The 26,342-nt window shown below is 34.2% G+C and overlaps 2 protein-coding genes across 2 annotated transcripts in view; both read left to right on the plus strand.

The window, feature by feature from the left end:
* On the plus strand, positions 1–22,239 carry LOC129223045 (membrane metallo-endopeptidase-like 1). Its single transcript, XM_054857609.1, has 8 exons — positions 1–128; positions 8,563–8,663; positions 11,065–11,106; positions 11,332–11,385; positions 13,882–14,034; positions 17,698–17,778; positions 22,012–22,142; positions 22,195–22,239. Exons 2-8 carry the CDS (start codon positions 8,564–8,566, stop codon positions 22,237–22,239), a joined length of 606 nt encoding a protein of 201 aa, XP_054713584.1. The 5' UTR covers positions 1–128; position 8,563.
* Positions 22,240–23,809: 1,570 nt separating this feature from the next.
* Positions 23,810–26,342, plus strand: part of LOC129223046 (endothelin-converting enzyme 1-like) — a 60,487-nt gene continuing 57,954 nt past the window's right edge. The window contains exon 1 of the mRNA XM_054857610.1: positions 23,810–23,877. Coding sequence (XP_054713585.1) covers positions 23,818–23,877 — 60 coding nt within the window. The 5' untranslated portion in view covers positions 23,810–23,817. The remainder of the gene's footprint in view (positions 23,878–26,342) is intronic.

The raw sequence follows: 26,342 nt of genomic DNA on the forward strand, positions 1-26,342 counted from the left end.
ATGAATCTTTAAGGCAAGGAAGGGGAAGTTTGTTAAATATTTCTTTCGAATTGAAATTTAAAAAAAAAAAGAAAAATGTTTAACTGAATGAAATTAAAACGTACATTTTAAGTAGCGTGAGAAAAAAAGTAAGTAAACAAAATATTTTTTTTCATTTTCTTTTCATGTTTTATTTGCTCTTTTAAAATAGTTGTATCATAATTGTATTAGTTTACGTGTGCGGTGTGCCCACCCACAAACCCACTTTCAACCTTAGACCTTTCATTTTTGAGTTGTGCAAGATACATGCGCACATACGCGCATACAGACGTCACAAGCAACTAGTGATAATTAACTCACAAATGGTCAGAATTCCTGTTTAGGCTGTTCATATGCTCTTAAATACATGTGTAGATGCGGAAGGCTCGAAAAACTATTCAACGTTTATTCGAGGTGGAGTAAAATACAAATTTAGGCCGAAATTTGAGCGAAAAATATTTTCCGATTGCAATACTTCCTTTACTATGCAAAATTAAATTAAAGTAAATGATTTCTAATACATAAAAAAAGTTATTAATGCAGATTTGAAAGCGCTCCCGGAAGTACGTGTCACATGCCAATTTCTTTTGCACTTTCTTCATATTCTTCCTGAGAACATAACAGAACAGGGAAATGTATACAGGCACGGATCCAGGATTCGGCTCAGGAGGGAGCATTTTTTCCCATTTCAGCGCCCCCATTCACCCGGCATCCCCCTCCCCCCCCCAAAAAAATTGAAATCTCAAAGAGGAAAAATCAAATTTTTGTTTGCTATCCATATTTTCTTTACTTTTGAACATTCAGCTATTTTTCCGTTAGGTTAAAAAAATAAATAAAAATAAGTACGAATAAAAATACATTGCTACTGCATGTAGCTGCTCAGGACTACTGCATACATTGCTGCTCAGGAGGGGGCATTTTTTCCCATTTCAGCGCCCCCATTCACCCGGCACCCCCCTCCCCCCAAAAAAATTGAAATCTCAAAGAGGAAAAATCAAATTTTTGTTTGCTATCCATATTTTCTTTACTTTTGAACATTCAGCTATTTTTCCGTTTGGTTAAAAAAAAAAATAAATAAATAAGTACGAATAAAAATACATTGCTACTGGAAACGAAAAATAATTTAAATAAACTGACGTAGAACGTAATGTGATTTTATAGTGGAGTTCCCAGAGCGGGTGATACCTAGGACGTTAATTGTGATGTCACCGCTCCCCTCCCCACCCGGAAAAATAGAAAAAAAAAAAAAAAAAAAAGCGTAGAACAATGCAATGTGATTAATTATTGCAAGAACAGAAATTGATGCGCATTACATTTTCATTGTAAACAATTGCTTTAGTGCCTTAATCACAAAATGCAAAAATAGAAAGGGCAAGCGCGGATGCAATGGGGGTTATCCTTTGAGGGACTGTACACCGGCCGTTTTTCGACATTGTAATTCAAAAAATGCAATTTCAGACGATCTTCGAGGAAGTTAGGGGATGGCGAGGCGAATGGGGATTCTACAAAAATGTTTCGGAATTGTAGTCCTAAAAACACGATTGCATTCCATCTTTATTGACGTGAGGGGAAAATAGAGGCTTCAAAACTCTCTCCCGAGAATAAAAGTTCCAAGAGGAGACAGTGGTGCAGCCTGAAAATAGTTTTTGTTTTCCTTTCAGGGGGGGGGGCACTTTTAAAATTTTTCCCTCAAACATATTATGTAATATATACACAGACATACAAAAACTAAGAGGACCGTTGAGAGGTCAAAATTATTATGGAGACGATCGTTGCTAATGTTAAGGGAAGCAAAGGTTTACCATTTCCCCTCATGTCTCCGATTGATTTTTTGAGTCGATATACCACCAGTACCCACTGTTTCAAAATTGAAGATCCAAAATCGAAATTTTGGATAATCTAAAGATATAAGGAAAGGGGAGTCCCGGGGGGGGGGGGGGGACTCTCAAAGCAAAGTTTCTAGATGTTCTTCAATGATGTTACAGGGAGAAATTCAGAGGTTCTTCCCCTTAAAACTAACGAAATTGTAGTTTTAACAATACAATTTTCGTTATTCTTTATTGATATTAGAAGGACGGATTTCGAGGGAAATTGAACTCTTAAAAATGCGGTTGTATGCTTTTGATGAGGTTAAGGACCAGTGGCGGCTCGTGCCCTTAATTTAGCGGGTGGGCTCCGCTGTATAAAGTTTTCTCAATAATATTTATACAGATACAATGGAGAGGACTGCAGTTAGTAATGCTGAACAATATAAGATAGTCCTTATTGCAGTTGCTTCATTTCGAACTTCTCTTCCACTTCAAAGTTGAAATTGTTTTAGACAAATATCCACTTAGGCATTTTTTGAAAATTCAAGGTAAACAACTTAAATTTAAAGATAAGACACCCATCCCATTCGAAATCGAGAAAAAGCGCACCTAGTGAGTGACCTAAAGCCAATAACTTTTTAATTAATTAAACTAGAGCGTTGAAACTCTCTTCATAAAGTTTGAAACAATCTGAAGTTTAAAAATAAACAATAAAGAAAATCGAATAGTTTGGTCATTTTTGAGGATATGTGGCCCAACAGTGTAAAAAAAAATCATAAACTTTACGGTTATTTCCGTGGAACGTCTCAGGATTTCACTTCTTTCCCCGTAAAAACAAGTATCTTCGCAAAAAAGTTTCCTGAATCGCTACAATCTGCACGCATGCAGACTTTTCACTGTTGAGGAAAACATTTTTAGCAACCAGTTTAAAGATTGAATGAGCGTGCTTATTAAGTGTATCGGCCAAGGCTCAATTACGGTCTGTCCAGATTGACTTGATTGATCTCAGTGAAAGCAAAAAAGTCAATGGATAGCTACAGCTTTGCGAGGCAGGAATTGCAGGCAAGAGATATGCTTGGTTCTTTCTTGCATAGCTTTGGCCGTGGTCGCTCTAATTTTTATGGAGCTTTCTTGGTAAATCAGGAAGGTGCTAATCAATTACACTAAACCTACTTAATATTGCTAGAAGGCTCTAGAGACAAGCCTGGCTTTAAAAGTGGAGCTTTCGCAATTCTTCTAAAAGTTTCAAGGTTAATTTCAGAAAGGTTACTGACTTTTAGCGAAAAACGTTCCTGGTTTTTGCAAAATATGTTACTGGCAGAATTTGGGCACATCAGCAGCCGATTATTTTCCAGGAACGTTTCTGAATCGTTTTTACAGTGTACGCCTTTAAGGACTTAAAGCGATGTACCGGATCAAAAATTGAAATAATTTAGGTTTGTTCCGCCTTAGAGTACTACAGAATAGAAAACACATATCGATAAGACCTATTATACGATTAATACTTATTACTTTAGCCAAATATCAGAACAAAAAAGAAAGCGTTGAATAGATCTCGCACAATTGAAGTTTTTTTTTTTGTAAAAATTCAGAGTTTTTCACACTCAAAACCAACTATTCGAAAACAAACTCTTCATTCAGAAATTCCAATCATATTAGTTCCAAGCAGAAAAATAAATAAATAAAAATATGCATGCGATGCGATGCGGTTTAATCGGGAGGAACGCATAAAATGGAAATGCCTGTTCCAGATATTTACAGCCGTTTAAGATTGAAGACAAATACAAGAGGGCGGTTTTAAACGATAAGAGCACTTTCTTTCATTCAGCGGGCTAGCCGTTTTTTTTTTTTTTTTTTTTGCCCTTTTGAGCTGTTGTTTCGTACAAGTGACGTGTGTCAAATCCTTCCCCACCTGCTATTGCCCTTCTACTGCTGTTAAAGCTATTCTTTGGAGGGCTAGGTAGCTGGAGCCAACGCAGCAGAAATCGGAGAGACCCGGACTTGCCGTTTTGGTGTCTGGTTGAATCGTCGTGATTGGTTAGGAGCGTAGGTGTGGCAAGTGAGTAGAGGGGCAAACCAGTCGAAGCCCCAAGAATCATTCTCAGAGCTTGCAAGCGCAAACGCGAACAGATGGAAAACTTTTCACATTTTAGAAGCGATATGCAGAGTGTTAGAGATTTAAAATGTGTTTCATGTCCCCAATTCGATGTTTTTTTTTTTTTTTTAATTTTTAGCGAAATATTAAACGTTATTTTGACATGATCTATTTAGTTGTGTACAATTTTTCTGGGTGGGCCTGGCCCACCCGGCCCATAGTGACGAGTCGCCCCTGTTAAGGACCTGGTAATTTTTCAAAATTGAAGATTCAAAATCACTACTTAAGGCGATCTTCGGTGCTGTTAGATGGCGGGGTGTTCGAAAGTTCATCCTTCTGAATAATCTACAAAATTTAAGACCAGGAAACAAAATTTGAGACCATCTGTAACGATCTCGCATGCTTCGCGCACATCATTCTTATTTTTAGAAGGGAGGCGGAACAAACTAGCAGACCAAGAATCTGTTACTGTTAAAGGCTTTTAACTTAAAGATTTCTTATAATTAAGGTTTTTTTCCCTAACATTTCTTTTCCTTGTTAAAATAATTTTGCTTTCTCCAAGACATGTTCATTTCTTCTCTTCGGTGTAAGAAAGAATACTTCTTAAAAACTAATATATATATATATATATATATATATATATATATATATATATATATATATATATATATATATATATATATATATATATATATATATGTAATTTAAGTCTATCTTTGTAATTTAAGAGAGATGTAATATTATTATGTAATTTAGATCCTGTAATTTAAGTCTATCTTTAATGATATTAGGGAAATGAGTGGTTTAACGTACTTTATATTTTTCAAAACTTAAGTCCAGAAAACGCTATTGTAAGCTATCTTTCTTAATGTTGAAGGAAAGAATGGAGTTTCACATGTGCATTTTTACTTCCTTTTACAAAAAAGGAAGGATTTTATTCGCGAAAAAAATCTCACTCAAAAATCGGCCTTAATTTCTATTTTGCTCACCCCTGAATGAATGTTGAGTTTTTTTTTTTTTTCAACCCGATCACACGTGGATTGTAAACCTAAGAACGTATAGACCACCGAAATATCCATTTTGACAATCCCCGAGTTAATTACAACGAGTTTTCTCGTGATGTCCGTAAGTACGTATGTTCGTATGTGTGGATGTGCGTATGTGCATATGTATGTCGCATAGCTCAAAAACGGTATATCCTAGAAAGTTTAAATCTGGTGCGTAGACTCCAAATGGGGTCTAGTTGTGCACCTCCTGTTTTGGTTGCATTCGAGTGTTTCTAAAGAGCCTTTTGCACCTTTTTTTGGGGGATATCATTGTTAATTTCGATGCAAACTCAAGTGGTGTTATAATTTGGCAGACACTTGGTGATACATCGCCAGTCTTTTGGTCGCCAAGTTTTGTCACCAACTTGGTGACAAATTTGGCGATTTTTTTTAAAAAATCTGGTTTCAATTTGGCCACTGTTGGTGATATTTAGAGAGTTAACTACTGAATCACATTAAAATTGCCAATAATAGGGAAATAACATTAAATTGGAGTAAAAGGAAGTCATGTGATGCACACATCAGCTCGTTTTGAAAAAGTTTCATGAACGCAATTTCAGATGATCTTCGATAATGCTTCGCAAAGAGATGTTAGGAGGAAGGAGGATGGAAATTTTGTCGAAATTGAAATTCTAAACACGTAATTGTAGAATCTCTTTGATGACGTTAGATGTTAGGGAAAAGGTTTGGATATGGAACTTTCTCCCGAACAATTTTCGAAATTGAAGTTTCAAAAACGCAATTTTTGACGATCTTCGGTGATGGCAGAGAAGGGAGAGGCTCGGTCCGTCCCCATTTTTAAAATCTAAAGACATAAATAAAAACAAAATTCCAAGCCAGCTTTAACGATAGACGAAGAGATGGAATTCTGAAACTCTCTCCCGGAAATGTTTCGAAATTGAAGTTCCAAAAATATAATTTTTGGCAATCTTCTATGATGTTCAGAGGATAAAGGAGGGCCTTCTGCGCCCCGCAGTTTTTTGTTGCTGAAATGCTAAAAAAAAACGTAATTTTAAATAATAGTTAGGGAAATAATAAAATATGGGACAGGGGGGATGGCGGGGGGGAGGGGGTCATAGTTTTCTTGCGGAAACAATTGAAGACCGAAACTTTTGAATTCATCACTTGTAACCAGGATATATAGCAAAGGTTAAATGATCAAAATCAATCGCCTCTCACTTGGAAAGTTTCTGTATCCGCTGTTGAGAACGGGCAATTCGCCCTTGGGAGACGCAGACGTGCCCCACTCCTCACTGGTTGAAAAACGGTGAATGAATCAAAAATTTCTTAAAATATCTTTCTTTTGTACCCACTTCCAAAACTCCCCTTAAATTTAGAAGGAAGCTCATAAGTTGCCGATATTTCGCTCTTAGGGGACGCGGACGAGCCCCACAGCTTGAGAACCGGTGTGAAAACCAAACACATTTTCCAAATGTTTTCTTTCTTTTTACCCAATTCCAAAACTTTCCCCTTAAATTTAGAGATGCGGATATTGCGCCCCTCTAGAGGTGCGCGAAAGCTGCCCACTTCCCACACGTTTTGAACCGGTGAAAGAGACAAATAAATTTTCCATGCATCTTTCTTTCTTTTGTATCTAATTCCAAAATTTCTCTCCCGGATTTCGAAGGAAAACTCATTAGTTGCGGATATTACGTCCCCTAGGGGATATTGCACCCTATTCCCCACAGATTGAGAACTGGTGAGTGAACCAAATAATTTTTCTAAATGTCTCCATTCTGTACCCAGTTCAAAAACTCCTCCCCCCTAAATTCAGAGGGAAAATTCATAAGTTGCGAATATTGTGCCTTCTTGGGGGAAGCGGACGTGCAATACAGATTGAGAACCAGTAAATGAACCAAATTCCTCAAATGCTATTGCTTTTTTCCATCGAACGGATGGGGGGAGGGAGGGAGTTACTGCAGTTTTTTTGGTTGTGCTTTTGTGAATAATGTTCCTATAAACATAATTTTTTTAGAATCCTTCTTAGTGTTTAGGGTCACTGTAGCTGAAAGTAGTAATAATCGGGGGAGCCTTCGGCGCCCCCTTCTTACTTGCGCCCCTGATTTATCCAGGGAGACGCAATCGCCCCCATTGCCTCCCCCCTTGGATCCGCGCCTGAGTGTATAATGAATGAGAAACACAAAGGATATATCAGAAGTTCTGACTAATGATTTAAACACGAACGTATATTCACGAAAATTATGCAGTTACGAATATAGGGTTAATATCAGGACAAGCGCAAAGTCCCAAAAAAATTTCCTAAGCACTTTCAATTAAAAATCCAAAAAAACCTTTTTTTTATGCAGTAAACATCGCCTTACATTCAATCCATGGCAAAATTTTGGGTTTTTGCTTATATCTATGATACTGGAGCTCGTTTTGTTGCTTCAGAATCAGATCCGCAACGTGTCCCTCGTTCGAACCACGATCTTCAAAGAAATGCTGTGTACTATGAAACATCGCAGCAAAAAATAAAAACAAAGCAAAGGAAATAATGTGCTTGATATTCATCTATGAGAATTGACTCTTGCGTTTTAGAGAAAATGAATTTATATCGATAAAAAAAGCAACTTATGCTTGTGTGTTCCAAGTTTTTCATAAGTCGATAACGCTGATTTCCGGAATGTTTATTTCTAGTCAAAACATTTATTTGGCACCATAGGATTGTGCTGGGGTAAATCCTTTTTTCAATTGAAAGTTTCCACTTTAGTTGCATAGAATTACAGGTTAGACTTTAAAAATCTTTACTTTTCTGTCTCGACCAAATGAAACATCATGTCGGTATTGCCAGTTGAAACGCGAAATAAATCAATATTTCAAACTGTTTTTGCATAATTGAACAGAAATTCATTGCCATAAAACAAAAATGCGCTTTAATTTTAGAATCTTTTATTAGCGATTTTCAGCAGTCATATTGCGGGAAATTTGTCATGTCTGTAACGATCAAATCCGGTAACATCATAGCAGAAATCATTTTGTTGCTGTACTAATGCGTGAGTTTCCGATGTTTCTTCATGACTTTTTCTTTGTGCAAAGAGTTGATTGAGTTGAATTTTGTTGTAAAAAGATTAGTTTAAACGTATCGCTTCTCCTGCACGACTACCTTACGTTTTAAAACTTTTAATTTCTTAAAATATGCTTCAAAGACATTATTTCCTCCTTAACAGCTCAAAAATAGCACCTTTAAAATGGGGGTACGTGTTCATCTTGATGTTGCTCCTAATTTAAAATGAATCTGTTACTAATGTGTTGCTAAAATGCCTTTTAACTTTAGTTTCTAAATTTCTTAAAAAATCGAAAAATTTCATGGCCAAATTGGCTCTTTTCCTGATATTCACCCTCAAACAATTTCTCTTCTAAGCTCAAAAGTCAAAGTTTTAACTTCAAATGAGGATCAAAATTTTTACAGAAGATGACTCCTTTGTCCATTAATAGAAAGTACAGATTTTAAAAAGGATTTTTTTCTTGGATATTGCAATGCTGCCGACTACTTAAACGTTTGCTTTAAACCTTTCGTTTAAAGTTCAATTCTGCTTATCACGAATTTTTACTAACTTTATTTTTCATTTTTAATTGTACTTCTTTCCTTTTTTAGAATGTCACTTCAAAAGCGAACAATATATTTTGCTTGCAGTCTTTTGATAGTACTGTTTGTCGTCGTCGCCTACATTCTTTACTTAAGACTTGTGCATGAAGGTAAGCCGATAAAAAATGTCAGACAATTTTAATTAAGTTTTAGTTATTTCTATAGTTGAGGCAAACCTAACCTGGCAGCGCTGTAATGCTGTGATTAGGACCTGCGTAGCCCTCACTATGCTCCCAGGTTAGTTTAGCCCAACTATAAAAAAATTTCTTTAAATATTTCCACTTCCAGTGAAACGTTTTTTAAGCTGCCATCCTCTCTACCGAGATTATGCAACTGAGTGTGAGAAATAAAGAGTCCAAAAGTTTTACGATTTCGTTATTGCATTTTTATATCAATTTTATTTCAAAGCTGCAAACGGTATTCATTAAGATATCATAACGAGTTACAGTTTTTGGTAGGGGAGACTGGGGAGGCTTGACCACACGGGAGGTTTGACCCACCCCGTCATTTTCATATTCAAACACATTTGTAACTGGTGAGCACCGGAGGGCAGCATGATATTAAGTCAAATTGAAAGCTGTGTCCTTTTTTTAGCCAATTTGAAGTAAAATTAAAAAGAAATCACGTGTAACAGCTTTTTCACACAAAAAAGCAAAATTTTTCGTTGCAAGTTCATCTCTTCTGTGCGATTTGCCATTCACTCATACAGCAGTAAAATGCATTTTTTATATACTCTGTTTAATGTGCTAAAAGCTTGTATACTTACTTTTTAAATTCAAAATTTATTTTAATGCGTTTTTTTAAAATATTTTCTAAAATGGCTATTAAGGGAGGATTGACCCACGTGAGTTACAGGAGGCTTGACCCGGGTGAAACCTCCAAATTTAATTTCATTTCATGATGTAACAGTTTTAAAACTATGTACTTTATTTTATTTGTTTCAAGTAAAACTGTGTTTAGTTCAAACGAAATAAATGTTGCTCTTAAATAGTAATTAACGTCACTTTACATGCAGACAATAGTCATTTGAAACACTTTCTGTTTGTGAATATTTCTGATCAAACTAAACACAACTGAAATCTGCTTTTTTACTTTGCTTAATATACAGTCGGACCTCCATATATCGAAGTAGCAAATTGCCGGAAAAAATTCGATATATAGAAATTTCGATACATGGAAACGATCTTATTTTATCATAAAAGTATCCTAAAGCATTAAAATAAAAGCTAATTTTCGTGTATGAAACCCAATTTATAATTTATACGAGTATCGGATTAAATGAAAGTTAATGATTAAAAAATTAACAGAAATTACATTTTTACGCCAACAATACATCTTCATATTCTTCGGCAATTCAACTTGATCGCAACATTAGGGGATTTTCGTTTTACCAATGGTGATCGGGAGAAAAGTATAAACAATCTATCTGCTTAACTTGAATGATTTTTACTGAAGCTAAGAAGACTAGAAATGATAATTAACAAACAAAAAAGGGATAATTTGAAACTGATTTTACAGTGCTACTGGTTACAGCTAAGATTTGAAATAAACTTGAGGGAATTTAAGAACTTCAGAACGAAACAACGACTTAACTACACACCCTTCAACCCCAGATTTCTTATGAGTCCCGTAGCAACCTTTAGTGTGAATGTAATTTTTTCCTCTAACCTTTATTTTTCATGAGACAAACAGTCTAAAGTGGAAAAAAATCTACGAATGTCTCGAAATTTTTTTCGATATATAGAGATTTTTTCGATATATAGAAACATTTTTTCTATATAATGAACATAGAAATTTGCTGCGATTTCGATATATAGAAAATTTCGATATGTGGAAGTTCGATATATGGAGGTTCAACTGTACTTATTAAGATATTCAATACACACAGGCCCTTATTAATCCAATTCACAACTCGTAACACCTGAAGAGCTGCGCCCATTTTCCAAAGCAGGATCTAGAAAAGGCAAAGGAGGTAGAAAACGAATCACATCTAGAATTTTAACAGACACCTCTATCAAAATTGAGATAGAAAAAATGCATAATATGTCACATACCAGCTGAAGCACTGCCTTCTAGACTAGTCTAGAAGGCAGTACCTCAACTGGTATGTGACGACACACTGTACCACCTGTTCTGTTAAAAGTAAAAGTGCAGTGGATACATGCCTTTGTTAAGAGATTCAGACTAAATTTCAGACGCATAATTAGAAAATGTCTCTGACCATAAGTATCTAAAAACGTTGCTGATACTACGAAAACAATTCCAACAGTTGTTTACAGAGAAAACCTTTCTCTGGCAGAGATGGTAGAGCAGTTTTACCAATAAGAACTAAGCATGCTTTCGAGAAACTTCTGAGCTGAGACTATTCACAAAAATATTCCGAACGATTTCAATCGTCTTGAACAAGAGAGTATGAAACCAACAACAAATCTTACATACATTTATATTATTTTCTAATATTTTTCTCTTCCAATGACTTGCTGAACATTAATTAAGAACTTTTTTTTTTAGGTTACTACAGAAATAGTGATCAACAAATATTAAATTACGAAGGTAACGTTTTGCGAATTCTCACTTGAATACTCATTTATTTAACATGTATATATGACGGAAACCTTTATTTTGTATTATGAAAGAAAATGAAACAGAAGGAGTATCCATTAATGAAGAAAAATGTTTTGTGTAGATTCACACCTTTATTTGAACATTTAAATTTTACAGAATAATTTCGTGTCTCTAGTAATGCATCTTAACTTTCATTTTTTATTAATGTTTCAGCTCTAATTTCTCAATGTCATCCAGTATGTGCATCGAAACAATGCACACTTGATTGTAAGTTAAATCAATTTATTCTCTTTTTCAAAACATTTATCTTGTGTTTGACTAGCGGTACCCGTACGGCTTTGCCTGTAGTGGAAAATTAAATGGCATTTGATACGACTGTATATTTACAAATAATGAATGATGAATTTCTCGCCAATATGCTATGTTTCGCTCGGTAAAATCTTAAAATTTGAATAGAAAAAGAACAAAATCGAATTTTCGAAAATTTGCTTCGAGGCTATTCTACGAACTAATTTCTAGCCAAATTTCATGAAAATCGACCCAAGGGTCTAGGCGCTATGCGCGTAACAAACTGAGATTCAGGGATACATATTTTTAGCTTTATTATTAGTAAAGATGTGGAGATTTTTGCCATTTTTGTAGCGATTGTTTCTCTGAAACCAGAATGAAATTTGAGCCTGGTTGAAAAGAAAGAAAGAAAAAGAAAAAGAAAAAAAAAGCAAAATTATTATGTGAACAAGGCTTTGCAAGTGGGGAATAATAGAAATGTCAGTTTAAGACGTCATGATGGGGAAACATTTATGCACTAGTCTCTTGTAAGTCAGTAAATAGCCTGTTTGACAAACAGAGGATTTAATTGCAACGTTTTGATTTCTCTTCATGTATTGACTTTTGAGCCAATAACGAGGATTCAGCGTGTGGCATCAGTCAATTTGCATTGCTGCTTGTTCGAAGAAGGCAGAAGAATCATCTTAAAATCCGCTTATTGACTTTCTTAAGAAGCCTTTGGTGAACTGATGACATGCGAGACATCCTCAGACTGTAGTCAATTTTAGTTAAAATAATATTAGTTTTGTATTTTAATTTCCATTTTTATGCCACGTTTACTGTTTTGAAAACAAAAATATATTAATTAAATATTTTTTCATCACTGGGATATGGTAATGACCGACAAGAAATATAATAGCAACATTTGTGAACTTCAATCTTCATTTTTAGATGTAATTGAAATTTTCTAAAGTCATTTTCATAAATGTGAAAAAAAAAAAAAAAAAAAAAATGAATTTTGACATCTTGAATTCAAATTATGTTTTTCGCAATCACGAGTGTGTGTAATTAGGCGTGTGTGTTTGTGTGTGCGGGTATGTGTATGTGTGTGTAAGCATGTGTGTATGAATGTGTGTGGGGGGGGGATGTGTATGTGTGTGTAGGCATATGTGCTTGTGTCTGTGTGCAGGCATGAATGTGAGGGTAGTTGTGTGTATGTTTTTGTGTATGTGTAGGTGTCCTTATGTATGCGAGTGTGTATGTGTTTGTGTGTGTAGGTGTATGTATGTGTTTGTGTGTGTGTGTATATGTGTGTAGTTGTGTATGTATGCGCGTGTGTGTAGGACATGGATGCAACCTGGAGACAGCTTTCGCTATAGGAGCAGCATCGTGAGGAACCGCATCGGTGATGGTGCGGAGGGTGGCGGTGGGAAAATAAAATGATAGAGAGAACACGCCAAAAACAGTCAAATAAAAGCAATAAACAATCGTGGTTGCTCAAAAAAAAAAAAAAAAAAATGAAATTGCTGAAGAGGAAGGTAATTAGAAAAGAAGCACCTTCTTTCTCTCCCAAAGTTCATTGCATAAGAGTAAATCAGGCCGAAGTCATTACGATACCTGAAACTCGACTGTATAGCAAGCTGAAAAAAATTTTAGCTGAGGAAAAAATAATAAAACTATCATTATCATGTTCCTATTTAAACACTAATGCTAATGTTTATTTCAAATTGTCCCACGCCTCTTTATAACTCAACAAGTAGGAAATTTGTATTTCAGAAATAATATTATTAATTAATACTCTCACTGAATATACAAATAAATAAATAAACAAGTAAACGAAAATAACAATGAAATAGTTCTTACTTCCTTATAGCTATTTAACTGTTGTTTTTACTTTAACCTGTCTAATTCTAAAAAAAAAGTTCTAATAATTAAGTCAGAAGCTTGGGGCAAGTTTTGGTAAACATTTATGCTTTGTATTATTATTATTATTTTTATTTTGAAAATTTATTTTTTCATGGCTAAACAAAAGTATAGTGTTGTTAGCGTGCGACACCACCACCACCACCAATAATAATAATAATAATAAACCGTCTATGTTTTAACAACATTGATGTTAGAAATTAAAACATCTTTGGCGTCGCCCAGCTTTAAGGATAGTGGGGGCATAAGGGCAAATGATTTATGCACGAAAAAAGAAGTTTCACTATGAAAGGAAAGCAAAACAATTTGATACTCATTATTTTCCCCCCCATTAATATGGTTTCCTAGCTAGAATATGTTCGTAATTTTCTGCGAATTTCGGTTTTAAAAAATAACTCTTAGAAAACTATACAGTTTGCCTTCGTGGTAAAAAAGCTTAGATTGATACTCATCTTTTACACTGCATGATGAATTGCCTCAAAGCATTTTACTCTGTTTTAACAGTACTATGGCATAAATTCAAATTCTGTAATAATTGAAGATATATTAAAAGAGATTTTGTTTGATTTTTAGCACACTTTATACGAAGCAATATAAATGAAAGTGCCAATCCGTGCGAGGATTTCTACTCATTTTCTTGTGGTAAATGGATGGCAAGATACGGAGAGGAGGACAACTACTCTCTTTTTGAAAGGGTAGACTCATCCCTTAAAAGAATAATAAAAGGTAAAAAAATCCTTTGTTTATCAGCTTTAAGCATCCAAAAGTTTGAACAACTGCTGAAACATTTTTTTTTCATTTAACAAACGGCTCTTTAATGCACATTTAAAAAAACTGTAATGAAGAGATGAATTTAAGAAATTTGAAATTTCCACTATCAATAAACAGCAAAACGAAAAATAAAAAACGCACATCAGTGAATCATTAATTTTTTTAAAAGATCAATGGATTATGGCTCTTTATAGTTACGAGGGAAAGTAGATTCAGTTTATTTGGAGCAAGTTGAAAAAAAAAGTACTGGTTTATTTTGAAAGAATCTGAATTTTCAAATGACATGACCTGATTAATTTATACTTTTACTCCAGTGATCGACTGACAGACTGGCTCTGATAAAAGGATGCTTGACTTTGAGAAGCACACATTTACGTTTGGATGGAGAAAGAAGAAATTCTTAGTTTGACACAACGCCAACAATTCGCCAGGTAAACGGCAGTATCTGCAGACATGCGTTTCCGAGATACTTGAAAAAACGCGTTTTGGATTCAATATTAACAATAGGGAAAAGTTTAAATTAGTCGTTTTTTTCGTTCTTTTTTTTCAGCAGAAACCAAAAAAGCAAGCCTTACAGCAATGCTAACGTACAATAGATGACAAAAATGCATAAAAATGAAAAATTTGCAGTAAGTGCCCTTTACCTGCCGACGCAGAATATATGTAGGCAACTGAAAATTGTGTAGTTTGAAAAAAAAGTACCGCATTTATTGTTTAATCTTCAGCCGATCGGAAGCCAACTTAGATCAATGACTATAACATCAGCTCTAGAGTAGTTGATAAGAAACGGTGTCTGTAAGTAATTAGCAGCGAGACATATTATTGTGTTTCAGTATTAAAAAAAAAGTTTGGGATAAGTTAAAATTACTCAGGTTTGTTACTTATACTGTACTCAATCATTTTTACTTCCTTTTACAAAAAAAGTAGTATTGTGTTCGCGAAAAAAATTTCACTCAAAAATCGACCTTAATTTTCATTTTACTCACCCCCGAATGAATATTGAGTTTTTTTTCGAGTCGACCACACGTGGATAAGTGCTTAAGAAAATATAGACACGCGAAATATCCACAATGACGATACCCGAGTTAATTACAATGAATTTTCTCGTGACGTCTGTATGTACGTATGTATGTGCGGATATGCGGATGTATGTCGCAAAACTCAAGAACAGTAAATCCTAGAAAGTTGAAATTTGGTACGTACACTCCAAGTGGGATCTAGTTGTGCATCTCCCCTTTTGGTTGCATTCGGGTCTTTTGCCTCTTTTTGAGGGGAAATCATTGTTAATTTCGATGCAAACTCAAGTGGTGTTATAATTTCGCCGATACTTGGCGATATATCGCCAGTCTTTTGGTCGCCAAGTTTTGTCGCCAACTTGGCGAAAAATTTGGCTTTTTTTAAAAAAAAATCTGTTTCAATTTGGCCACTGTTGGTGATATTTAGAGAGTAAACTACTGAATCACATTAAAATTGCCAGTAATGGGGAATTGACATTGAATTGGAGTAAAAGGAAGTCATGTGATGCACACATCAGCTCGTTAATTTACTGGAACTAGTATTTTATCACAGTCAATTCACGACAGCTCGAATTTGGCAGGACCGATTGAAAATTTCTACCCATCGCAGGATGGACTTACCAGTAGGTTTGGTTCTCCAATTTTTAATGATTGAAACCTTGAGATATTTTACTGAATATGTAGATAGTATTACAGAATTATAAATTTTAAATTCAAAACGTAAATTATTTTATTAAAAATATATGAAAAATAGATACATATATCTTATTTTGCTTTTCTTTTACTGGGATTTCATTTTTCCTCAAAGCAATCCGTTATATTAGGCGGGAATAAACACTTTAACGCGATTCAGAAAATAATAAATTTTCTATATTTCGCACTGCTTATGCTATACTGCCGTTTACACTACGAAAGCAGTATCTCTCAAATTGTTGGTTTCGAGAACGAGCATTTAAGCTCTTTGATATTGCAAGATGGACACGGGCATAACTTACTGCAATCTGTATAGTGTTTTTTTAAAAATATTTTAGTGCTCCTACTGCTTTCTAGCGCTGTAGGATAACATATACCATCATACTAAACCTAGAAAGTGCGTTAACTACAAAAAAAAAAAGAGACACTTCTTTTTAAGTTTGGCCATTAAGTAGAAATAACTGATGGATAGAGTGATACTTTCAAATTTTGAAGCAAGGATCTAAAGTCAAGTGATATATTTTAAAGAAAAGTATCGGAAGGAACCAGGTTTCTTTCACTCGTTTCACGTAAAACATGTCTCACATTCTTCGTAGTAGAACCATGCGACTTGGGATCTTTGCCTCAGTGTTTTCTAAGCAAGTGATTGGACTTGCTCTCTACAGTTACTAATTCCTGCTCTAAGGTTCTTGTAGTGTAGGTGCGATAATCACATCCTTCCATACCTCTGAATCATTTTAAAAGACGCATTTGCTTGTACTATGCTTGGGATCAGTACGTCTGATGTTTCTTCTTCAGAAACACACTTCTAGCACATGATATCTTTTGCAGGTAGCTGGCATTCCACTTAGAACTTCATAAAAAATAGCTTTGCATTTATCAATTAATTTGAGCAGAATAGTAAATAACATTATTCTTGTTGTCGAATTCTACAGTAATAGTCAAACAGCAAACGTTAGAATGAAAGAAATATTGAGGGTACTTTTTAATTTTTTATGTGCTCATCTTTGTTCGTATTCCAGCAACATTTCTTAGCGAAAACAATTCAGCAAAAAAAAAAAAAAAAAACGAGTTACTTGAATCTCCACCGGTGATACTACACCTTTATTACACATCCTGTCTCAAGAAATGCTTTGATTTTTAAATACACTGTTCTTCTCTAAATCGCAACTTGAAAAGAATAGTGAACAACTCATAAAAGCAACTTTTTCAGGAGACAATTTTTAAAATTGTTGTGGGGGCTTCAGTGGCCGAGCGATCTGAGTGACTGCTTGACATTGGCACACTTGAAGCGGTGGGTTCGACTCCCACCCTCGCTCCGGTTGTACCTTCCCTTCTTTGTGATGCAAATTCTCTCATGTGTTTATATGTGTAATAAAATATATCATGCGTAACGGAGGCAAAGCACTCAGATTGTAGTCCTCATCAAAATAAACCTGTGCAATTAAGCACCGAAAGAAAGAAGAAAAATTGTTGTGATTTTTAATTTATCGTTCTCTCATTCATAACAGTTCCAAATTATTGTAATGCCCATTAAAAATGGTTCATACTATTCTTTTTGTTTACCTACTTTATGCAGTTTTTGGGTTAGCTTTTAAGGGTTCTTAGAAATTTTAATCAAATTTAGGTCAAATTACAATTTAAAGTTTCCATCGACCGACAACTTTGCTATCTACGACTTGTGTCTTTATTCCATTTAAAAGATCAATTTTTTAAAAGCATTATCAATTACAAATCTCATTTTCGGTATTTTTTGAGTTGTGTCACTATTTTTTTCAAGCGACGAAATGTCACGCAAGTTTTTTTTTTTTGAAAACTGCTAAGTTTTTTGCACCAGTTTGAACACTATGTATGGAAGTTATTTATATAAACTAGATTTTTGTACTTACAATACGTATTTATCAAACAGGAATTTTAGAGGATACAAAAGGCGAGTTAAGTACATCATCCATGAAAATGAAAATTATGTACGATTCCTGTATAAGAGAAAGTAAGTAACTTTCAATATAGCTTGTTTTTACTGCTGAGCTTTGAGAAATATAACATGGAAAGTTCTATGTGTAAGTTAAATTTCAAGTAAAATTTCACTTGCTCAAGTTACAATTTTCTTTTTTTCACCTCGTTAAGTGAATATCATACTCGAATAATATTATGTTGGACTCTTACTCAAATTAGAATAACATAGTCAAAAAGACAAAAGAGCAGATTTTAAATAGGATTAAATTGCCGAAGAAGTTCTTCGGTGTTACCTGGCGTACGATCTTAAGATGGTCTTACCCATTTCTTACAAATCATTCTCTAGATTCATTTTTGGCTAGGGTTCTGAACTCTCGTTTATCGCTTCTAATAATGTTTCACCTAAATTTGAAGTCACCCAGAGCTTTAGTCTCCATTTAATTACTGGAGAAGCCACATAATTTCCTGTGGTGTCAATAAAGCTTCAGATCAGTATTAAGACATTGTCTAATACTGACACTATGATAATTTGACTTGATTTCTTTATGAAAAGTTGTTCAAATAAGATAGTTAATATTATTATAAACCTGTTGCAAAATGTTGAAATCCAATTCGTATTTCTGACCGTGCTTATGAAGTTTGCGAGATACCAAATTTGGCCATTGCATTGGTAAACAAGATTTCTGCTCCCCACTAAGTAAGTTGCGACTTTTATATTTTGGGGGGTTGCTGAAAAAGAATATGACAAGAAAAATATTACATCACACACAGATTTTTGAAAAATCCAAAATCTTTCAAATCTCAATTTAATGCCATTTATTCAACACATGTACAAATTACGTCATTTACCATTTTATATAAACAATTACAAAGTGTAAAACTAATATAAAACACAAAAAATATACATTGTTGAAATGGTTGAAGAAGAATAAATTCGATTTTTGACGAAAAAATACTGATTCCCGTAAAAAATCCTAAATATCATTTGTAGCTTTTGTAGCTGTAAATGCCTTTACTGCGGATGTTATCTTATAGGCACTATCACGTACTTCTCAAATAAATTCCAACAGCAATCTCGAGCATATTAGGAGTAAACCGTCCTTGATATCGTGCTTCAACTGCAGAAATATTCTGGTGGAAGCGCTTCCCATGCTCTTTCCTCGCTCACTGCTCCTGTACTTTCAAAGAAACGAGCTGATGTGTCCATCACATGACTTCCTTTTACTCCAATTTAATGTCATTACCCCATTACTGGCAATTTTAATGCGATTCAATAGTTAACTCTCTAAATATCACAAACAGTGGCCACATTGAAACAGATTAAAAAAAAAAAAAATCGCCAAATTTGTCGCCAAGTTGGCGACAAAACTTGAGGACCAAAAGACTGCCGATATATCGCCAAGTGTCCGCCAAATTATAACACCACTTGAGTTGACATCGAAATTAACAATGATTTCCCCCCAAAAAGGGGCAAAAGATCCTTTTAGAAACACCCGAATGCAACCAAAAGGGGAGGTGCCCACTAGATCCCACTAGGAGTCTACGTACCAAATTTCAACTTTCTAGGACTTACACTTCTTGAGTTATGCGACATACATTCGCACATCCGCACATGCATACGTACTATATACAGACGTCAAGAGAAAATTCGTTGTAATTAACTCGGGAATCGTCATTATGGATATTTCGCGTGTCTATATTTTCTTAGGAACTTATCCACGTGTGGGTCGAGTCGAAAAGAAACCTCAATATTATTTAAAAAAAACCTCATTCGGGGGTGAGTAAAATGGAAATTAAAGTCGATTTTTGAGTGAAATTTTTTTTGCGATTACAATACTTCCTTTTTTGTAAAAGGAAGTAAAACTTAAGTGAGATTCCAAAAAATAAATTTTCAATGACATTAAACATCCCATTTTTTTGTAACTTTTTAACATGTCATTAATTAATTTTACATTGTTGGAACTTCTATTATATCTTAAGAATCGTGTCAAAACATTTTTTAAATCAATCCATGCTCTCCAATTCCTAATCACCTAAACTAGTTGTCCTTATAACTTTGTTCAGTTTTAACAATGACATTTTTTTTATTAATCATGGTAAAACATTTATATTTTGTATTTTCAAATGTTCTGCAATCCACAATGATTTCTAACATAAAAAGGTATTTTGTGTGAGAATTTTACTGATTTTTTTGAGAAATATTTTTTTTACTATGCAATTTTCTGTGTGTTCTTATAATTCTGACCACCAAGGTAAAATGTACTTAAAAAAAGGCTAATCTTATACACAACATGGTGATTTGGAAATTTTCGCTAGACTATCAAGTAGTATACCTTGGACCCATGAAAAATGTTGCACCTCAGACAGATCCGAGATACATTTAGTTACCTAGACTTACTACAAAAATCAGTAGGCTGTCTTATTATATTTACCCACGAAAAATGTTGCACCTTAGACATATCCGAGGTACATTTAGTTACCTAGACTTATACAAAAATCAGTAGGCTGCCTTATATTATATAAATATTTTGATTTTTATCGGGAAGTAAAACTTAGTTCATTACTAATATTAATTTAAGAGGCAGCTTTAATATAGGATTAAAAAACAAGATTTTAATAATAAATAAGTAGAAACTACTAGGGGGGAACTAATATCTGCAGGATTTAGATTTTTCAAACCTGGTACAAGATACATTACAACTGGAACTAAAGAACACCCACCAGTAGTGCACCTTGGCCCTGTTTACATTTTTTCAACTTTCAGTACTTAGGCACTGAAATACTTCAGTCGAAATTCATAAAAAAATATGCGTTATGCAACAAAAGGCTAACAATATTTTATTGCAAGTGAATGTACAATTAAAGGGCAAAAAGGGAAAATATGTTCAAGGTAACCCTCGTTCCCATATACTCATTAGTCTGATGATTTCATCTCATTATCGGAAGCTCTGTTGGTTCTTAGGCTTTTTTTCAATTCTTTTAACTTACTAGTGGTACCCACACGACTTTGCCCGTAGTTGAAAATTAAAAGGTCATTCGTTTCGCCTGTATATTTACAAATAATGGATGACAAATTTCTCGCCAATTGGCTATGTTCATTCGCTTTCCCATTCCACGTCATGATAATTTCGTAATTTACTTGTTCATCTTATGATAATTTTGCTCTGGAAAGCGTTCTTAAAATTGAAATAGAAAAAGAACAAAATCGAATTTTCAAAAATCGCTTCGAGGTGCACACCCCCATGCTGCAAACTAACTTTGTTTCAAATTTCATGAAAATCGGCCGAACGGTCTGGGCGCTATGCGCGTCACAAACGTCCCACAGACATCCAGACAGAGAGACTTAAAGCTTTATTATTAGTAAAGAAGAAAAACCCGAGGCGCCTTTTTGACAATTCTGATGGAAAGATCTCCGCAGTGCTTTTTCTTGCTTGTCCAGGCTTTAAAGTTTAATTTACAAAAGAAAATTGTTTTCGTCGTTAAAGCTTAGAACGCAGATCAAGTTTCATTCAGCAGAAAGTACTCTTTTGCCCTGGAGGCAGGACGTTCGATCCTTGAACTGAAAATGGGGCGAAAAAGGTAAAAACTTTATTCTTTATCTTCGAAACTATAAGTTTTTACTTACTAAATGAATTTTAACATTCTGAGTGATTGAAGTGGATATTTATTAAATTTTTAAATTTTAACTTACGGACTAACTATGCAACATATATTTTGCATAACTAAAGTAAAACGCCTAGACTTACTGAATTACTACGGTTTCTTCGATTAATATATTAACAGTTACTAAAATTTGAAGTCCTATTTATATCCAAAAATCTTAATCTAAAAAATTCCTTCACTACCTGATTCTTTTTCCTTCCGTTTTGAAAGGAATAATTACTAATGTTGAAAAATCCTTTTCTGTTAATATGAGGGAAGAAGCTTGGTTAATATAGAAAACGCCCAAGAGCTTTATATTAATGATTCATTTAATAAAAAGGTTTCTTAAAACCAGGGGCGTGCATGGGGGGGGGGAGGACACCTGTTGGCCCACGCCCGAGCCTGAAGGGGGGGCCCAATAGTTTTAAAACTAGGCTTGAAATATAGGGGTAAACAATACGGAGGGGGCCAAGAAAATTCATTTGTGACGGGATCCAAAATTTCTGTGAACACCCGTGGTTAAAACAAGGCTGAGCTTGGTCATAACTGTTAAGTTACTGGATCTTTTTCAGTCTTCAGTTAAACCACTATTACATATTGAATTAATTATTTTGAAAATTTTCAGGTTCATCAGAAACTGAACCAGTTTCATCTATGTTGAATTTTTTGAACAAGACAGGAATATACAACTGGCCGCATTTACTCCCTTACTTTGAATTTGAGCAGGGATTAGAAAAAACCCTTAGCTTGATGGCAGTTTATAATGAATTTTCTTTCATTATTTTTCAACCATCAAATGTTTTTTCAGAAAATCCTAATGGAACAAGACGTCATCATCTTAACGTTGTTGTAAGCATACCTTATATATATATTTCAAAAATAATTAATCGCGAAGAGTGAAAACATTTTACGCAACTATTCTAAGAATTCTATAAAAAGTTTCTAAGAATTTATATTCTTCTGCGGCGTTTGCTCAGAGAAGATCGTATATAAATAGACATTAATAGAGCTGCGAACGTGTTTTGACATCCAATAGAAATTTGAAGACCGAACTATTTTTCGTATAATTAACCACACAGATATTTTCGTTGAAATGGAAAAGAAAAAAAGTTTTGAGCTGAGCAGATATTCAGTTAAATAACTAAAAATAGATTCTCAATTTGAGTTTATGATTTCAATGAATCCTGAATCTTTCATAGTAAAATTTATGTAAGTGTTCTATGAATTACATTATGAAAAAATTAAATTAAATTAGTAATTCATTAATCATATTATAATATTCATATATTTTAAATTAATTTAAATATTAATTAAATTTTAATACATTTTAATTCCTTAATTATATTATTAAGTTATAAATAAGAGTAAAATACAGATCCAGTCTTCTCTTTCAAATGCTTTATGTATTTGTTTATTGTTGGTGATAAAAAAAATGGTTTAAAAAATGAGCTAGTTTTATGACTTTTTCGACTCTCTTTTAAGGGGATTGCTCCTTCAAACATAACTAGTTAATTTTTTTGGAGAGCTCAGTTGAAAAAAAAAAAAAAGGGGGGAGGGGGGGGATGTACTTGGATTAAGGAGGGTAATTTTGCATAATAACCGGAAAAAATGTTGTCAGAAGCATTTTGAAGTTTTTTTCCCCCGTTTCGTGTATCCCAATAACTCAATATTTAGGGGTAAATTCCACCCCATTAAAAGTGTTTATCCCCTATTAAAAAACACGGGTTCAATATTTTAAAGTGTTCCAAGTGTACAGTTTTATTCTGTAAGTGACACTTATAGGTTCACTTGTAAATTCAAAATATATTTCATAAATTATCGAATAAAAACTTATTTCTCAAAGTATATTGTTTCCCTGTTATTGCGATATCAGCATCTTAATATTATCTTTAAAAAATATTATTTAAAAATACGCTAAGTTCATTGTGAAAAAATCGCAAATGAAATATACAGCAATTGAACGCATCGCATTCATACTAACATGCTTTTACATTTGTTCAATGTTACCTCTTTATTGAAGATTAATTTAAATAGCGTCATTAATTATCCAAAAATTACTAATTAGAAGTCAAATATTGGAGCTATTTTAGCTATTTGTCTGCGTAACGGATCTTGTAGACTCATAGGTCAGACGAATTTACATTAAATCTATTTAACTAATTTTCACAAATATTATTTGTGTCACCATTTAATAGATTAATTCATAAAAAACGTCCATACTCTGCCTTGAAATTTATAGTTCTTATAGCGTTATTTACATTTTCAATATTGCTGTTGCTTTTATGTAAATATATGTTTCGTTATGTTAAAATTTTTTTTTCTTCTCAAGGTAAAATACCAGTATCCAGCTGCTCATGACGAGACATTGTCTCAGAAATACAAAGATATTGTCTTAGAAATGTTAAACTACTTTGATATGAAAATAGAAAGTATGCATCAAGTTTGGGAGGATTTTGAAAGTATCGATAGCGTAGTTCGAAATCTGTATTTGGTAAGTAATCCATATCCATTAAAACTCTTAGCAGTTCTTTACCTACTCAACCGGTAAACAACATTTGTAATAGGTAACGGGTACCCTGGTTTATAAAGGGTGTTTTTTAGAGGTATAGAACTTCAAGTTGGCAACACTGTTTGATATGTGTGCCATTTTGATAGCTGTCACTTGTTTTGTGTTCAGTTCGGTTTGCCATTTCATCATGAATAGACAACAAGGCAGTGCAACATGCCACACAGCGCGTAACACAATTGATTTATTGAAAGAAATGTTCGGTGAACGAATAATTTCGCGTAATGGACCCGTGAATTGACCTGCAAGATCATGCGATTTAACACCGCTGGACTACTTTTTGTGGGGCTATGTGGAGTCTCTGTTCTGCACCGAAAAGTCACAGACGATTGACGCCTTGAAAGAGAACATTCGCCACCTTATTACTGACATACGGCCTCTATTGCTGCAAAAAGTGGGAAAATTGAACTTTCCAATTGGACTTTCTCCGAGCCAGTCGAGGTAGTCGTATGCCAAAAATCATATTTAAATAAAAATAGCAAAGAATCATCTTTGCTATCTTTCGAATAATGCAACACTCATGGCAATTAACAACATTTAACTGTGTTTTATTTGAACCTAAAGTTCTCCACCTTTAAAAAAAAACACCCTTTACTAAACTGAGGGGTTATGTAATGAGGAGTCCATATAGTGAGTACCAATTAAATAATGCTAATGTAGGGGATAACGGGGAATGTTGAAAAATTCGAGATAGTAGTTACTTGAAAATGCACAGAGAGTTCGGGTAGCATTTATGTGATGCGTCTTAAGAATATCTACACTCACTAGTCAATGAATTAGAAACCCAAGATCAATATTTTATTGGACCACCTTTTTGCTCGGATAATTGCGCTAATTCGTTTGGGTGTAGTCATTGAGAAGAGATAAAATGGAGGGAGTGACGACTTTCATTCGTAAAACCCCCAGTCACGTGATGAATTTTAAAGCAAAACATTGGAAGAAATCGGGGTTTTTTTACTTGTTTTACGCAAAACGTGCCAACCATTCGTCGTTGTTGAGTCATGTGACTTGGGGTCTTTGAGTCAGCTTTTGCTAAGCAAATGATTGGACTTGCTCCCTCCATTTTAATTCCTGCTCTAAGGATATAGTGGTTTGAGCATCGAGTTTACAAGTTTCTGGAGTGCATTTACATCCAGAGAATACCATGCATTGGTTATGCAGCTTTTTAGATCTTGTAAATGAGATGGAAGAGGAGAGTGCTCTCTGTCGGATGCGTCTTTCCACTATATCCCACACATTTTCTATTTGGGTAAGATTCGGGCTATGTGGTGACCAGGGAAGGTGTTGAAAGTCTGACTGATGCTCAGTGAATCAATTTTCAACACTTCTGGCACGATGTATAGTTGCATTATCGTCCATGAAGTATCCGTCGCTATCAGGATAAAAATGCAACACTGCAGGGTACACTTGATCTGCTAGTATATATTGGTATCGCATGGCTGTTTGTTTACCCTCGAGGAACACCGGGCACCACTTCCATGCCAGCAAAACAATGACCTACGTCATTAAAAAAAAAAAAAAAAAAGAAGTATACTTCATCTCTAGTACGCATTCAAATATAAATCTCAAAGGTTTCTAATTCATTGGCCAGTGAGTGTATTATCCATGTTGTTTTCAGAGCTGTAGGTCTTGAATATTTTCTGGCCGATAGGTATTTATAGTTTGAAGCAATATAAGATTTTTTTTTTCATATTTTTAAAAATATTGATTAGTTTCTGAAGTCTGATAATTACCTGTGGTCCAAAGCTATCTAGTCATTTTTTTTTCGAACAACCTAAAGAGGGGGCATGTTGAAAGAGTGCTCATTGTGTCCCCTCCCTTATCTCTTCTTACTTAGAATAGTGTATTGAAATAATTTTAGTTGCTGCGGTTCACTCATTTTAATCGAGTTGATTAAAAATGAAAGAAAATCACTGATGTAAATCTAAAGTTAAGTCTTTAAATGAAGAAAATTTTTTTCAAGGAATATGATTGCATTTATAGTGAAAGTATTTTTGGATACATATTGTTTATATCAAATAGTAGATACATCACTCAAGAATCAAATTATTATTGAGGAAGATTGCTTGTTCCTTTGAGTTTCAACATGCCCCAGACCCTGGGCCAAGTTGAAGCACTTTCCGGACTGTTAAACTAATGTTCATTATTTTTTTACATACGGATATTTAAAGAAAGCATTTGATTTAGCTAACATTTATAGTTAAAGTGTAAGCCTAAGTGGGTCCACCAATATCTTTAATTGATTAAGTTACTGATCAGAGAGTAAAAATTTTTTCAACATAATTGGCCCTTCCCTAAACACAGTTGCACCAAGTTTGCTTTTCCAGTGTCTATTTAAATCACTTGAATTAACTTGTTTTGTCACAGTGGAAATTTAAAACAAAAAATCA

Source organism: Uloborus diversus, chromosome 5 (genome assembly GCF_026930045.1).
Source record: "Uloborus diversus isolate 005 chromosome 5, Udiv.v.3.1, whole genome shotgun sequence".
NCBI lineage: Eukaryota > Metazoa > Arthropoda > Arachnida > Araneae > Uloboridae > Uloborus > Uloborus diversus.

What these genes read in the sequence shown, in the direction of transcription:
- LOC129223045 (XM_054857609.1), top strand. Translation starts at nt 8,564, where the DNA reads ATGTCACTTCAAAAGCGAACAATATATTTTGCTTGCAGTCTTTTGATA. An exon ending in CTTAAGACTTGTGCATGAAG is followed by an intron (nt 8,664 to 11,064) that starts GTAAGCCGATAA and finishes TTTTTTTTTTAG; the next exon opens with GTTACTACAGAAATAGTGAT. An exon ending in CGATTCCTGTATAAGAGAAA is followed by an intron (nt 17,779 to 22,011) that starts GTAAGTAACTTT and finishes GAAAATTTTCAG; the next exon opens with GTTCATCAGAAACTGAACCA.